We start from the raw sequence: 16911 nt of genomic DNA, 5'->3' as shown, positions 1-16911 counted from the left end.
TGGCATTTTACCACCTAGAAAGTGCTAGAAGCCAACATTTCTGATACTCCCCAAGAAATATTCAATTATTCCTGAGAGTGGTCTTAACACTCACCAATTCTGTGCTGAACACCCACACCATAGCATCAAAGAATTTCAGAGCTGGTAGATCATCCTGTCCAACTCTCTCGTCTTCATTCCTTTTCAAGACAAAGAAAGTAGGCTTCATGGAGGACAGAAGGTGACTGTTGAGATCTTTTCTAGCCCTGAGGATACATAATCTTAGGAACTACTTTCCCAAAGTTCTCACTATTCTTCTAAATAAGTGAACAATATCTTCCTCTGATCCTGTTTATGTAATTATTAGTCAGCAACTATTGTTTTTCAATTCACTTGGTGATAAAAGTGAAATACAGCAAGCAGAGTATCACCGGTTCTGAATCAGTAGTGTCCAATTTCATGAGGTATAAATGAATGTATTTGGAGCTTCTCCTGGGAATGAGAATATATCTCTACTGTTTCACTCTTGAAGCCAGATTTTGAAGAGAGAAACTGATATTAATCACCACCTAAAAACCTTCCACTATGTCATGACAGGTGTAGTCAGTAATGCCTATGCCTTGTACGTGGTGTCATTCAACATGAACCAAACAGAATTCCAGGAACTAACTGTCTACGTCAGGAAACACTAACCCAGGCATTCTAAGGGCAGACAGAAAAATGAACAGGCACTGAACATGAGGGAACAACAAAAATGACAATAAGCCCTATATTTAAACTGAGTGAAAGAAGTAAAAAGAAATTGCCAACAGCCATTGTCCAAACAATGGGCTCGATTCCTGAAGGATTTGCAATGTACTTTCTTCTTCAGATAGATATGGATGGGAAGGGCTCTGAATTTGAGTTCGACTGGAAGAAAGGTGTTCACTACCTTCACTAAAACTCTCAAGTGGGTGTTGACGATGTAAACACACATTGCAAAACTGGACTTGAGTAATTCCATTAGTGAGAGAAACCAGGAATTCTGATTGGGACTCCAAAGTATTTTTATGGAAATAATCTACCTTATATCTCTTGAAATTTTAAGATAACAGCTGTGGAGAAAGGTATAGACTTAGAAGTCCCTGAACAACAATAGAAAGTAAAAAGAGAAGAGGTCGGAAACAACAATACAAGTAGACACAGATCAGGTAAAGTTGAAAGATCTTCGAAGATCTTCACCAGCTGGGAACCCCCGTTTTGTAATCCTATAGCCCCAGAAAACAAACAAAGTCATTGCAGTAAGTCTGGATCATCAAACCATGTGGTTCATGTAAGATGATTTAGGAAATCAACGTGTCAAGATTTTAAAATTTATATGTCTCTAGAGTGAGTCTCGGTGCTTGTAAAACTTTACATTCATTCACCAAAAGATAAAAATTATTAAAAATGCTTTTATGCTCTGAAAAAAATGTCTGTCCAACACCTGATATGATTTCAAAAAGTCATCCTGCTCAGAGAAGTTTATCAAACGATTGGTATCTGCCGAAACACATAACAGCCAGTTGTTGAGGACAAGGATCCACTATAACTGTGAGATACTCTTGCTTATTTATAATTTGCCTTATATGCTCTCAAAGGACAGTCTTAGTCCGTTCGGGCTGCTCTAACAAAAATACCATAGACTGGGTGGCTTAAATAACAGAAACTCATTTCTTACAGTTATGGAAGATCAAAGCCCAAGATCAAGGTGCTGGCAGATCCAGCATCTAGTGAGAGCATGCTTCCTGGTTTGCAACAGGCGTCTTCTTATTGTATCTTCATATGGTAAAGAGCAGAGAGAGTGAGAGCAAGCTCTCTCATCTTCTTATAAAGGTGCTAATCCCAATCATGAAGGGTCCACCCTCATGACCTAATTACTTCCCCAAAGCCCCACCTCCTAATACCATCACGTTGTGGGTTAGGAATTCAACACACGAATTGTAGCGGGGATACAAACATTCAGATCATAGCAAGGACTTTCTCAAACTTCTCCCATAGGCCAAGACCTCAATTATTTTTAAACTGCTACTAGAATAAGATATGTGTACATTACCGTTCTAAAACTACGGCATCCTGATGAAAACTTGGGAACACTTTCCAAAAAAATTAAAACAACCCACTGAGAGCATGCCAAAATGCACAAATCTATGAAATAAAAATTTGCGATTTTTGAGGCTGTCCTGTACAGTCTTAGGTAACATGGGGAAGATACAAATTGCTGTTTTCAAAATGCGTATAATCTAATCTAAGGGAAACAACCCATTTCTCTCTGGGGAATTAAATTCTGTCCCAAGTGTGAGTAAACCAATTTTTAATTCAGTAGGCCAACAGAAAGGGGACTCTTTCTTCTTCTTATTTCTCCCCACACCTCATCTCTTACGCCCCTTGCAGGCACACACAAAGGAAAGGAAAGAAAGCTCTTGTGCCTTGGCTCACAGATAAAGAACGAGAGGCATAGAGAATTGAAATGCCTTGCCAGATTTCATGCAGAAAGTGTTTGTTAGAATTATAATTAGCTGTTATTCTACTAGACCAACCATTAAATAAGTAGAGAGAACCCAGTTCCTTTACTGTCATTGAAAATTAACAATCTATAACACCGTGCAGGTAGAAGGACTTTAGCAGTATATTAAAGACATTATAGATCCCAACCTCCTAAAAATTTAGATCTCCTGAAAACCTGAGATACAATTAAAGAAAAGTCTATTGACTCTCTGATGAGACTCTCTCTGATAATTCTCATATACTGGGTTAGCAAGAGGTTTATTTCTTTTTTTCATTTCATCTCATTCGTTTTGACTTACGGAAGCTGAAAAGTGGAAATGGAATTAATTGCAGTACTTTAATAATCTCAGTAATCCCATTTCCCCTTCAAAAATGAAGGAAAAGCCTTAGACACAAAGTAGATAAAACAAATTGACAGGGAAGGTGGGTGGAAGGGAAATGAATAAACTATTATAGACTTCTGTGCTTCAGACACAAGAAGTAATGGAAGAATTTTAGTGGCAGAATCTAGTTTCATTGAATCACATAATTTATAATGTTTAAAGCTTTTGGTGACCTTTTCTAAGGCAATTAATTTACTTAAACATTTAGAAAGAGCTATAGCAGGCTTTCAGTACTCAGGCATGCATGCCATGTCTTTCAAGAAACAGAATTAAGCAGATAAGATGAGGAAATCGTGAAATGTAACCCTCTTTTTCAGGGAGCCACAGCTTCTTCTTAACCTACGCCTACGTAAGCAAAGACCAACGTCACACAAGTCAGACAGACCACTTACAGTGCTAACAAGGAACAGACAACCCTCGGGAGGTTCTAATTGAACTGATTTGAGCTAGAAACTCTGTGAACATCACTGAAGCCTGAATTTTAACAAGCAAAAATTCAGGAGGCGTACCACTCAAATGATCTACAAGAGGCAAGATAGAAGGAAAATTTTCTACACCAGTGAACTTTGCCTAGCAACATGGTAATTCACATTTCCATAGTGCTCTCTTATAGGACCTCAAAGAAAACAGACAACTACTCTAAATCTACACCATCATTCTTTTATTTCTACATCTAAATAGGAATAGCGATTCTCCAATATTGTAGGCAATGTCAATAGCAGCCAGGGACCAAGTCACACAGCAGGAAATTATAGAGATAGAGGAATGAGCCCAATTCCATTTTTTTTTTTTTTTTTTTTTGCCCCACAGAACCGAAACCATTCCCTTCTTTACCCATTCCCCCTTCTCTCAATTTCTAGCATCAATTCTATGGACTACAGCAATTTCTCTCATGTTACAAGAAGTTGAAAAGCACTTTAAATATTCTATTTAATTCTAGCTGGCACATATTTATTGAGTAGCAACCATGTGGCAGACACCGTACCAGGGAAGCATTCATTAGGCGTGGCCTTGTTGTTGAGGAGCTCACCAGTTAAGGGACTTGCTGGGCTGACACATAAAGGTATGAGAAGTATAAGGACCAAAAAGAAACCACGAAGAATCAAGTCAGGAACAAATTACATGCCACTAAATTACTAAGCTAATAGCAACAATTGTTTCTGATGCCCAAGAGTGAAAGGGTCCAGGACAAGATGACAGGACACTGGGTCCTTCTGCCATCCCCATATGTCTGCATCATTGCACCTCATGACACAGCGCCCCAGCCCCAACTGATGTCACTCTACTTAATTGGCACCATTTAAACCTGTAAAATATCAGCGCTGGAAGGGACCTTGGAGATCACGTACTTTTAATTCCCTCCTTTTAGGACTTCATCTAAAGATTAAAATATTGGTTATTAATCCCATAATCAATTTGTTGACGAGTGAAGCCCAGAATGAATGCAAGTCATCTGACTCCCTAAGCTCTTTCAGCTACACCGCACTGTCTCCCATTTATATGAGATTTGTCCTATCCCCACTCAAATCCTCACTGCTCAGTCCACGTTCACGGTGGAGCTCAATAACCACTGTGACTGTATGGGTCTCACTCTTCTTTGAGCTCCTACAACACTCACAGGCTAAGCCACATAGCTGCCCTATCACACATTCTATTGTTTCTCGTAGGAAACTCTTCCAAGTACACTGCAGGTGACTGGAGGGTGGAGACTGATTATTTGGTACTGCTCCTCTGCTCCGGGCTTCTGCTGGGCACGGACAAGGCGGCTCTAAATACCTCCTCAGTTGAGTCATGGGGTTGAGTCATCATTAAATGTAACCTAACTGTTTCTGTCCACCTAGGCTGGAGATATCAATGACCTGCTATTACTGAAAAGGCCGTACCTCTTTTCAAAGTGGTACACCTGCTTTATCACAGGGCAGCCAATCCAAGCATCTGTGCATCGAATTTCAAGATAGTCAACTCAGGTTTCTATAAGGCAAAAGAGTAGAGTGTGATGCAGTTTATTTGGGGGGGATTTGTGGGTTTTGTTCCATCTATGTAGACCTTGGATAAAGCACTTAACCTCTCTGAATCTTGGGCTCCTCATCTCTAAGGTGAAGATAATAATGTCTACTTCATAGGTAGACAATATTATCATGAAGATTAAAGACAATTGTGAAAGTCAATAACACACCACTCTAATGCCCATTTCCTCCATCCCACTGCTCCCTGTCCTCTAAACTCAGATCTACCCTATGTCTCATTCTGCTGATTTCTTGTACGGTTCTAACAAATATCTAAGGAGTTGGCTAAAACAGGCTTAAGATGGAAATCCTCCCTCAGACATTTGTGTTTCACCAGACGACTTCTAATGTAAAACATCTTCAAGCCTCAAAAGATTGATGCTCTCATGGATGACCGCAGGTAGTGGAGTAGGTCTTGGGGAAAGGATGCCCTCCTGGCAGTCCTCAAGTCATGCCACATCAGCAGCAGCCTCAAAGTGTCTTGGAAGTGCATAAAACTGGAACTAGAAACCCTATGTTCTAGTGTCGATTCTGCCTGAGTTTCAAGTTACTCCTCTCAAAAATGAGGGCAATAACCGAGATAGTCACTAAAATCCTTTCCAACTCTAGAATTCTATCCCACCTCTTTATACCTGGAAGACAGATGCTAAAGAAGGACCAGCAGCCATGATGTTAATTGTAACCAGAGAGAGAAAAATACCCACTTAGTGATACAAAGTCTGTAGAAATTATGATGGTTAGGAAAGCAAGAAATCAAAAATGCTATTTGCCCTGATTCTTTATGGCCTATTTGCAGGTGGATGAATGAGAGTAATTTTCTGATTGAAATGAAAATAATAAAGATGTATTACATATATGCTATGTGGATTGGCCAGGGAAAATAGCAGTTATTTTCAAAGGACAGGTGGAAAAAGGGATTTTTCAAGTGAAATAAAATTATGTATCAACATTAGAGCACATTTTATATATCCTCAAAGTCTGAATTTCAGATGCTCATCTACAAGGTTGGAGCCCTCCACCCTACCCCATTCCTCATTCCCCCTTGCAATGTCTTGGTAATTCACACTGTGCCTGCCAAGAGAGAGGGAAGGAGACCTCTCTGGATGGGCCCCAAGTACTGCAGAGGTGACAGGAGAGATATGTGTGTCTATGGCTAATGTCCCATTGCTATGATTCTTAAAATACTTAGGACTCGGCCATTCTATGGCTCTTGGATGAAAATTGCAAAGTATCTCACTGTCAATCAAATAAATGAATATTTTATCTTAATAATGTCATACTCAGGGCAGCAATACCTTTCAACAAAAGAGCTGCCAGAACTTCACGGGCACTATCAATAATCTCAATAAGCCTCATGAGAGAGGTTGTTTTATCAGTCCTTAATGCACAGCCCTGTGGCAACAGAGATTCCTGTGTGAGATTTGAAGCAAAATAGCTCTAAGCAGAACAGAAAATGAGCGTAACCTCCGAATCAATAGTTCAGAATTGTGGCCATATTTTACATTGTTACTATGGTTAGTAACTACATAATTATAAAATCATAGGGCTCAAAATTTGTGGGTCAGTTATTCCCAAATGATACCTCTCTGAGTCTTCATTTCTAATTTCTAAACAGAGATACTGCACTTCTTCAAGAGAGTCGTGATCACAGACCACCTCTGCTTTTGTTGTTTCCACTCACATTTCATGAAGAAAACCAATGTATCACAATATTTATCTCATTTATTTAAAATATCAACATCTTAGAATGGGCACGCTTCCTGCAGAGTCAGGATAAGAGGGCAGGAGTTGGGGACAGGGCTCTCAGATGGGTTTGTATGGGTTGAACAAGCAAAAGAAGGAAAGAACGTGGACCATGTACAAAACCGGGACTGAGGTAGGTGGGAACAAATGTAAGTGAGTCAGTGGGATGGACACAGTCTCAGGAAAAAAACCAGAACCTTGATTACTCAGATTGAATGGTGAGCGAAAATATTACCATCCAGGTCATCTTGATCACGAGTTATCTGAACAGTAGACTAGAACAATTTATATTCACTTCCCTCTGCTTCCTCCCTGCCTGTCAATGCGCAAGACAGCCTGGTTTCCAGGGGCTGGAACACTGTTGATCTGTAGAGGGAGTTTGTGGAGAGCTCAAGGGGAATTGTGCGCCGTGTCAAAATCAGAATTCTCTCTTTGGGATTCTAGATCCTCAGAGCCATTTGCCATTCTTCTGCCTTTATCTCATTTTAAGCAGGTTATTGTTCTGAGGATTAACACCAAATTTTCAAGACTGCTATTCACCTATTTTAAAAACTATTTTGCAGCTTCTACACATAGCTCTGGTTTCACGCCAGGTCTCCATGATTTTCAGAATAATTGGAAGTGCCTCATTAAATCTGTTAGCTAAACCCCTAGGACTGGGGAGTTGGGTGTTGTCAAGATCACAGGCTGACTCCATTATCCGACTTTTGAAAGTGGCTTTCATCAGGATTATCTTGGCTCCATAATTAGCTAAATCTCTCCATTCCTTTTCCTTTCATTTAAAAACTGTATCCAGTTCTTAGTCACTGTTGAACACTCCTTCATTCCTTGAGCTTTCTCACTGGGTATCAGGCTTATCTCTCCTCCTTCCCTCAATATATTTATTAAGGGCTTCTGTGCGGTCTTCTGTATTCTTCCACGCTTTGTAGGACAAAAGTCCATAATTGAAACATTCATTCATTCATTCAACTAATATTTATTTGTGGCACACCTAATGTTTTCTAAGCATTGGATAGAAACTTCAGGGACATAGAAAGGAATGCAGTTTTATTTTAAAGAGCAGAAGCATACCTTTTGGATATAAAATGTGACAACAAAACCCAGACAAACTCTCTTCCTCCTTTTCCCTAAAACCTCCTCAGATCTTGCATCCGGGATTGTACTTCTGAGAACAGTCCTGTAACTCAGAGCCTTCTCGCTGTATGTGCCATGGTTATGTGAGTCGTCTGAGCCAGCCCGAGTTAAAACTTGTGCTCCACTAATCCAGCAAATCAGGAAATCATTCTGTTTCATTTTTATCTCCCTGGAGACCTCTGCCTCGGAGCCTCTGCTTTTGTCTCCGGGCTGGACTGGGTGCTCACTAGGCCATTTGCACAGCAGACACTCCCTGAGGTTGAGACTTCGCTTCCAGGATCCCAGGTCCATCTCTCTCTGTTTCTCCCCTTTTCCAGTATCTTCCTCAAAAAAAAAAAAAAAAAGGACACATAGAAGGGAGATTTAGGGGCTCTTGCCTGTCTGAAAATGTCTTTATTCTTTCCTCACCATTCATGAAGGGTCTGACTGGGTCTAGAATTCTAGTTAGATGACTGTGACCAGGTCACGCCATTGTCCTTAGGACTCTGAAGGGATCGTGCCATTCACTTCTAGTGGATCAGGTTGGCTAAGAAGCCTGATCCCGTGCCTATTCCCAACCCTTTGTTTGAACTATTTTTTCTCTTTGGTGTTCTAGAAATTCACAATGACTTGCCTTGATTTTTCTCTTTCATTTTTGATGCTGGCTACTTGGTAGGTCTTTCCATCTGGAGACTCTCATTCCTCGGTCTGGAATTATTCTCACATTACTGTTTTCACTCCTTTCTTTGCCTTTATTTTCTTTGCTCTCTCTCTATAGAACTTCCAGGAGTCACGTGTTAGAGCCCTCAGTTTCCGTATCTTTTCTCCCCTATTGTCAATTTCTTCATCTCTTATTTTACTTTCTAGACAGTTCTTCAACTTTATCATTTAACTCTTCTATTTTTCTTTTAGCACCACATATTTTTAATTTCAAAAAGCTCTTTCCTGTTCTCTGATTTCTCTTTTTAGTGTAGAATACATTGTATCTTCTATTGTCTCTCTGAAGATATTATGAGTTTTTTTGAAGTGTTATTTTTTCTATACTTTTTTAGTTTCCTCTCTTTACACTTTAAAAAATTTTAACTTCAGTTTAAATGTATGCCTTTCTTTTTAGAGGTTGTTCTAAAATGTCTGATTCTGAAACACTTCTAAAATTCTTTGCTGTCACTCATATTTAAAACTAAGACGTTAACAAGCTGATTGGACCTTCGTGTACATTGGTGGTTTGCCAGCTGGTGGGCCTCGGTGTTGGATGATAGGGCAGTGAGAGGTGTTTTTACTGGATACCCCCAAACTCAGTCTGGAGGCCTCTTCTCTCTTGTGGAAAAGAATCATCTGAGCTCCTGCCTGCCATTTGGCATTCTAGGGGCAGAGTGGGGAAGGGAGCTGGTGCTCCCACTGTTCAATACGCAGACTCCCGTTTAATTCCCCGCATCCAGCCCTGTGCCTCTCCTCACCCCAGAGCAGGGTGTCTCAACCTCGGCCCTAGTGACATCTAGCTCTAGAGCTAGATAATCGTTTGCTACAGGAGGCCACCCTGCTCATTGTAGGATGTTTAGCAGATCCCTGGCCTCTAACCACTAGATTACAGAAGCATCCCCAAGTTGTGACAACTAAAAACGTCTCCACATATTGACAGATATCCTCTGGGGTTGTTGTTAGTCCTATCAAGTGGATTCCAACTCCTAGTGACCTTGTGGACAGCAGAGCAGAACCCTTCCCCGTCTTTTTGTGCCATCCTCTCACCTTCTGGCACTCTATAAGACAATGCTTCACTGCTATTCATAGGATTTTCATGGCCAATTTTTTTTGGAAGTAGCTGGCCAGGTCCTTCTTCCTAGTCTGTCTTAGTCTGGAAACTCCGCTGGAACCTGTCCACCATGGGCGACCCTGCTGGTATTTGAACTCTCATTGGCACAGCTTTCAGCATCACAGCAACATGCAGCCACCACAGTATGACAACCGACAGAGGGTGGTGTGGTTCCCTGGCTGGGAAAAGAACCCAGCAGGGCAGTGAGGGCACTGAGTCTTAACCACTAAACCAGGGTTAGTGGGGCTGGTGTTAGTGGGGTGGCTAAAATAGCCCATGCTTGAAGTCCATGTAGTCCATGACCCTACAGTGTGCCTGGGCTCCCTGAGGCCAGAGTTTCTCCAGTTCTATTTCTCCACAGAGTTCTAGGCTCCTATAGAAGCAAGGGTAAGGGTGGCTGCCTGGCACTATGGGGTATGGGAGGAAAAATGGAGGTCTAAATGCTAGCTGTGTAGATTTTCCGGTAATCTTGCCTCATGCTTTATCTTTCTGTCTGCGGTACCTGGAGCCTCTCGTTGTGTGCCTATCTGGAAATCTGTGGAATGTTGCTCAGTGATATCTGCAGGCCTAAGTTACAGCTCTCTCTCTCTCTGTTACATCATCTCCACTTCCCCAGCCTCTTTACATATTCCAAACATGTGTGGGCACCTCCAGCCCACTCCTGACTCCTCAGCTCTTCCCTGTTGACCTTGCCTTTTATGCCTTTTACTGGCATTTACGTGGACGTTTAGCAGGGAGCTGAGATGAACCACACGTTTAATGCTCCATGTTCAACTAGAAATCTGTATCATTATTTTACAAATTTGATTCTTTGTTTATTTGTCTAGACAAATATAGAAGGAATTTCTTGAGTAGTTATTCTAGAGATTCTAATTATATAGAGGGATACTGATCGTCCCTGACATTTTTTTTTTTTTTTGTGAAGAATATTAGCCCTGAGCTAACATCTGTTGCCAATCTTCCCCTACTTTATATATGGGACACCTGCCACAGCATGGCTTGATAAGTGGTGCATAGGTCCACGCCTGGGATCTGAACCTGCAAACCCTGGGCTGCTGAAGCGGAGCACGCAAACTTAACCACTACGCCACCAGATGGCCCCAGCCTGACATTTTGTTTCCTAACTCAAATCAACTATCTCATGTTCCCATCAGGTTAGTTTTAATGGTTTAAGGAAAATGGAAGAGTTGACAAAATCTTGGGCCTCTTTTTAAAAAATCACTTCTGTAATCAGCCTAAAAGCCTTAGCTGAACACAGGAGGAGGACCGTGGAGGTGACGCCCTCGTCCAATGCTGCATTTTGTGGAAATATGGGTAGACAGCTCCTGGTGGACATGTACAACAATGTCTGAGGATGTTTAGCAAGTAAAAATAAACCTGTTAGAGGATGTTCCATTCCAAAGCACCCTCAAGCAAGGCCTCCTGTCAAATCACGTATTTTTATCATGATAGATTCTACTAGGCAGTACGAGTGGAAATACAATCATCACATAATTTTCCAAAGCTTTTCCCAAGAATAATTGCCAGGAATGTGCATTCAGCTTGACTGTCCATATGCCACTGGTCAGATTTAGGAAGCAAGGAAAAGGGAAGAGAAAAGATTGAGTCAGAAAAGTCAAAAAAGAAAGAGAAAAATTGAAAGGGAAAGAAATTGAAAAAGAAAAGTGATTCTGATGACAAGCGGGAGATCTGCTACTCTTTGAACCATGAATACCTTTCCTCTATCTAAATGTATCATAGTTACCCCAAATTAGACCTGTCAGGTTTTCAAAACCTAATCTACAGATTTTCCAGCGGAATTTTACACTACTGCCTGAACAATACAAGAGTGAATCCTGTGTTGTACATCATCCCAGCCATTTAGGGCTGTGGACTCGAGACTGGTTGGCAAACTTAGGGCAGTATGAAGTTGAGTTAAATATAGCTCATTCTCTCTGAACATCATTACTTTTGGCAGTGCATTTATCAGCAAGTGAAATGAGTTGGATAGCACACAGGAGCAAATATATATGTTTTTAAAATAAACTCAGGAACCCTGAGTATTATAAAATCTTAGTTAACTCATCTCACTTCCTTCAAAATTGGCTTAAGCCTCACCCCCCCTGGGAGGTGGGCTGTGCCAACTCTGCCTGATTCCACTGGTTCCATTGATGAAGGCCTGCCCCTGCCTCCCTGACGACTCCCATCAGTCCTAACCTTACAATGGCATTCCCTCTCCCATGGGGCCAATTCCCACGAACTCCTCCACTTCAGTGGGCAGGGTTGAGTGGAGCTAAGAACCAAGCATCTATGGTGCAAGCAAGCCCATGCCCTTGGCCTGACTAGCACCATATTTCAAATTAGACACATAGAACAACAGAAATGCCTTCCTTCCCTTCATCTCAGGGTACAGAAATACTCCTCTTTTAACAATCTTGGAGTCATTTTGGTTTGTGCATTGCAAATCCTACAAGGATAAAACTTCATCCTAAACCTATTTAAACTTCTTTCTTACCAGACAAAATTTAAGCCATACTCCCATGGCTTACACAAAAACTGGACAATTTCCTCCATCCTGATGGCCTTTTATAAATACACAGAGAGAAGGTACCTGTCTTAGTTTAAAGAAAACAATCACCAACTGGAGCTCTCATGACTCTGCTTTTTTCTCTTTAGGGCAGGTTATCGCCCTGGGCCATAAGAAATACAGACATTCTGACATTCAGAATGACTATGAAGTAACGTTCATAGAAATAAAACTCCCTGCCCTGACGTACGACATCCCTCTTGACTACCACATGCCTCCTGTTTTAAATATCATCGCAGCGGCTGAAACATTCATCCTCTCACCTCTGACCTATGTGAAAAGTCAACCTGCGTATTTTATACTGGAAGGAAATTACCTGGCTAAAATGTCTCTTTTATAATGTGACTATAAAAATCCAAAATTGTCAACAGATTTTATGACCTTTAAAAGTATTATGACCATCACCCAAGGATGACCTCAGAGCTTCCCGATGTACTTGACTAGACAGACCAGTAAAGAATCTTTCCTAAGTTAACATTTTTAGGTCTCAGAAGGGAAAAAAAAAAAAAAGGCAATCAGATGTGAAAATCTGTCTGGGTGTTCCCATGGTCCAAACTTCTCCCATTAAATGCATTAAGACTCTCAAATGTCGTCCCATAGCAGGATTCTCCCAACACTTCTTGCAATGGCCTGCCCCATGGCAAGGTCACACATCATCTCACTCCTGCTGACCTCTACAAGTTATTTCCTACAGCTTCCCCTTCATTGGCCTCTGCTGTCCTCAAACACACCAGGATTATTACCAAGTTAGGGCTTTTGTCCTTTTTTCTTCACCCTAGAACGCTCTCCACTATATTTTACTATGATTTCCGTTCAAATTATGGTATCTCATAGAAGCATTCCTTGAACACTCAATCTGAAAAGAAGTTCTTAACCACGTCCATATCCAGTCTTTCTCTAGCTCTTTTTCCAAGGTTGAGGACTTGAATCAATTTTGAAAAATTACCAGCCACTTTCTCTTCAAATATTTGTTTTCTCTCTCCTCTCCTTCCCTATGATTAGACCACTTGACATTTTCCCCAGGTTTCAAGTAGCCTGTTTCATTTTTTCACTCTTTTTCTCCTTACTTTATAGTTTGGGTCATTCATTCACAGGTTCACTAAGTTTACTGATCCTTTCCTCTGCTGTGTCCTGTCTGCTATTAAGTTGGTCAAATAAATTCTTTATTTTTGATTGTGTGGTTTTCATTTCTAGCATAGCCCTTTGGATCTTTTTTTATAGTTTCTCTCTACTGAGATTTCCCATATGTTTATATATATTGTCCACTTTTCCACTGATCCTTTAACACATATTTCATAGGCTTTTTAAAGTATGTCTGATAAATCTATCATCTAGTCCATCCCTTGGTCTACTTTTATTGGCTATTTCCTCTCTTGACTTTGAGTCATATTCCTTGTTTCTTTGCAGACTTTCATTAATTTATATTGTGGTTCAGACATTGTAGGTAAAATAATATTAGAGACTAAAGTAAATAATAGTAATTCCCAGAAAAGGATACACTCTCTTTTCTATCAGCGCTGAGTTAGGCCAATCTGTAGTCGAGATGAGTCTGAGCTTAGTCTAGCTTTAGTTGGATTCAGTTAACTACTGGCTTCAAAAGTTTAAAAACATGATCAGGACTTTCTCTTCAGCAAGGCTGGGTATCTGACCCTTGGAAAGTCTTTGGAAATACTGTTCTGCTTTATAGACCAGCCACCAAATTTCCAAGGTCTGAGAAATCTCTACTTTTCAGCCCATCTCCAAGCTTTTTTTCTATCTCTAGGGAGTTTTGTTTTTTTTTTTCTTCACACTCCTGGCTTTACGTTCCACAAGGTATCTCTTAGCACTACTGCCTAACTCTCAGCCTTTGAAAGGCATGTACAGTACATTCTGTGAAGTTCCTGGTTACTCTAGTGGGATTACTCTCAGTTTTCCTGCCTCACTCCCAGCCTCTGGAGGTCTGCATAGTATACTTGATGAAGGTCTAAAAAACAGAGAGAGATTTTTTTTTTTTAATTTTTTGTTTATTGCAGTAACATTGGTTTACAACATTGTAAAAATTTAAGGCATACATCACTACACCTCCACTTCTGCACAGAATACATCATGTTCACCACCAAAACACCAACTACAACCCATCATCACACATATGTACCAAACCATCCCCTTCACCCCCCTCCCTCCCCCCTCCCCCCCCGGAAACCACCAATCCAATCTCTGTCCTTATGTGTTTGTTTATTGTTGTTATTATCTACTACTTAATGAAGGAAATCATACGGTATTTGACCTTCTCCCTCTGACTTATTTCACTTTGCATTATACCCTCAATGTCCATTCATGTTGTCACAAATGGCTGGATTTCATCATTTCTTATGGCTGAGTAGTATTCCATTGTGTATATATACCACAGCTTTTTTATCCATTCGTCCCTTGATGGGCACTTAGGTTGCTTCCAAGTCTTGGCTATTGTGAACAACGCTGCAATGAACACAGGGGTGCATGTACCTTTACAAATTGGTGTTTTCAAGTCCTTTGAATAAACACCCAGCAGTGGAATAGCTGGATCCTATGGTAGTTCTATCCTTGATTTTTTGAGGAATCTCCATACAGTTTTCCATAGTGGCTGCACCAGTTTGCACTCCCACCAGCAGTGTATGAGAGTTCCCTTCTCAGAGAGAGATTTGTCTCATTTCTCCAGCCCTACCCCTAAGCCTTCAGTGGCCTTCTGCCTTGTATTTAAGAAAGGCCTCTCATACCTCAGGGGTAAATTAGTTCAGCTAAACTGTTCTGATTCCATCATTTGGCATTGTACCTCTGTGCATTTGGTGAAGGTCCCTGAAAAAAGTTGGCAGATGGATGCAGATTTGCTGTGTCTGGAGCTCGTTGCAATTCTAACCCTTCATGCCATCTCACATGCAACTGTCAAAAGTTGAATTGGTTTCTCTTTATCCTTTTGTCTATGGTAGAGTTTTCCTCTCCTACTGATTACTTGGAACAAAAACAATGGTGGGTCTCTTCTCTCATGGAAATGGCTCATCACTTTCTGGAATTTAATTAATTTGGCTTTCTTTGCATACTCAGCTCTGATGGGTTTGAAAGGCTATAACATTGTAGAGTATCTGGCTTGATGTCAAGATTAGAACGGGAGTGACAGTCTCTTATAAATTCCCACAACTATCCAGAAGAGGAGGCACCTATCATGTCTCATTCATCTTTATATTTTCAGCATCCGGATTGGTGCTGGCATTCGGTAGCTACTAAATCAACTTTTTGTTGAATGTGTAAAAAGAGAAGAGTGGTATTAGATGCTAAATTGGTTGTATTAACCAGACACCTAACTGGACAAAGATTAATTAAACTAAACTTGCCCTGGATTTGTTGAAGAGGCAAAGACCACATACAGAACTAGTTAAATCATTTTCAGTAATGCAGCTATTGTAAGGCAACTTTGGACTCAGAACTATTATTTATTATGATTTTGTAATATGGATATCTGCATAGATTTTGCAAATGAACAAAAAAGTCAATGTAATCTACAGATATTATGACATTTACTGAGACAGGAAAAGTAAATTCTAATGATTTAAGTGGAAAATATAGAAATTAAGTTAGAAATTTTTTTAATGGAAGGTTTGAACTGGTTTATTACTCATGGCTTTTCCAGGTTTAAAATGAATACAATTATATTAATAGTAAAACTTCATTACCGCCCTGCCCACGGAAATGCCCAGTGGTTACACTCAGTATTTCCTCCCAGTTTCATGATTGACTATGGAAAACTGCAAGCCTGGGTTTCTCCTGGTTCTTATTAGGCTGAGAAATTATACTGAATTATCTATATCATTCCCCTTCTAAATACCTGCTCTCAGATTATATCACAAACAGAGCACTCAGAAGACATTGCTTTACACATGATGGATTGATTAATCAAATTAACTTTGGCAGAGTGGACACGCTCCTATATTATGTGGATAGCTATTTGGTTTTACTGATGGAAATGAGAAGCAGGGTCAGAAACAGTCAGTGAACTATAAGTTATGGCATCAAATACCCTTGGCAAGCCAGGGCTGGCTCAGCAGAACAATTTTTCAGACATTCCTCACCATAGAGACTGAATATAGCTGACACCCATTCGGCTCTAGTGAGGGCAACAGAGTGGATTATTAGGAAGACACCTCAGATGTGGCCACAGCTACACATTAATAGCCACAGTCCAGCAACAATGCTTTGACCCAGGACCAACAGGTCATTGCTCAGCGTCTAGTAATTCTGATTATAAGCCAAGAGAGTTGTCTATTTTCTCAATCTGAGAAAAGGTAATATTTAGTAGGAACAGTTTGTGCAATGAATCATTTGCTTCTGTAAAAATACATGTTATAACACACTCCTAATAGGATATTTGTTTAGACATTCTTAGGCTTGGTCACCTTGGGGGTATGCTGGCTTCCTATTTGCATCCTAAGGTAGTCTAACATGTTGACTTGATTCTTTAAAACCCTCTGTGGTAGGAAATGTTGAACACCCTTGAGAGCATCTTTCTCTCCCTTGTAGCAATTAAGATCAGCTGGTAGATCTTTACTAATGAGCTCAGATGGGAAAACAGAGTTAAGAGCAGGCGGGGTATTTATCCATAAAAGCTTGACGGGGAAGCTCCTCTTCCAATGATCTCACAGAGCCCTACTTGACAACAACTAGGGCAGAATCAAGCATTCACACTTGTAGCCAGCCACGGCCCAAGCACTGCCATTCCAGGTGGCATTTTAGCTGCTACTATTCACTCAGTTCTAACTGTCACTTATACGCACA

General features: G+C 40.6%; 1 protein-coding gene across 2 annotated transcripts in view; it reads right to left on the bottom strand.

Annotated features, from left to right (window-relative positions):
* Window positions 1-16911, bottom strand: part of RGS7 (regulator of G protein signaling 7) — a 514737-nt gene that overhangs the window by 425890 nt on the left and 71936 nt on the right. The window contains exon 1 of one of the 2 annotated variants that reach the window (XM_058533554.1): window positions 95-513. The exons of the other annotated variant lie outside the window; for it this stretch is intronic. Coding sequence (XP_058389537.1) covers window positions 95-208 — 114 coding nt within the window. The 5' untranslated portion in view covers window positions 209-513. Of the gene's footprint in view, window positions 1-94; window positions 514-16911 lie in introns of those variants that run through there. 2 annotated transcript variants of the gene reach the window in all.

This window comes from Diceros bicornis, chromosome 38 (assembly GCF_020826845.1).
Source record: "Diceros bicornis minor isolate mBicDic1 chromosome 38, mDicBic1.mat.cur, whole genome shotgun sequence".
NCBI classification, from domain to species: Eukaryota; Metazoa; Chordata; class Mammalia; order Perissodactyla; family Rhinocerotidae; genus Diceros; species Diceros bicornis.
The sequence above is the reverse complement of the archived record's forward strand: the minus strand, read 5'-3'. Positions and strand labels throughout refer to the sequence as shown.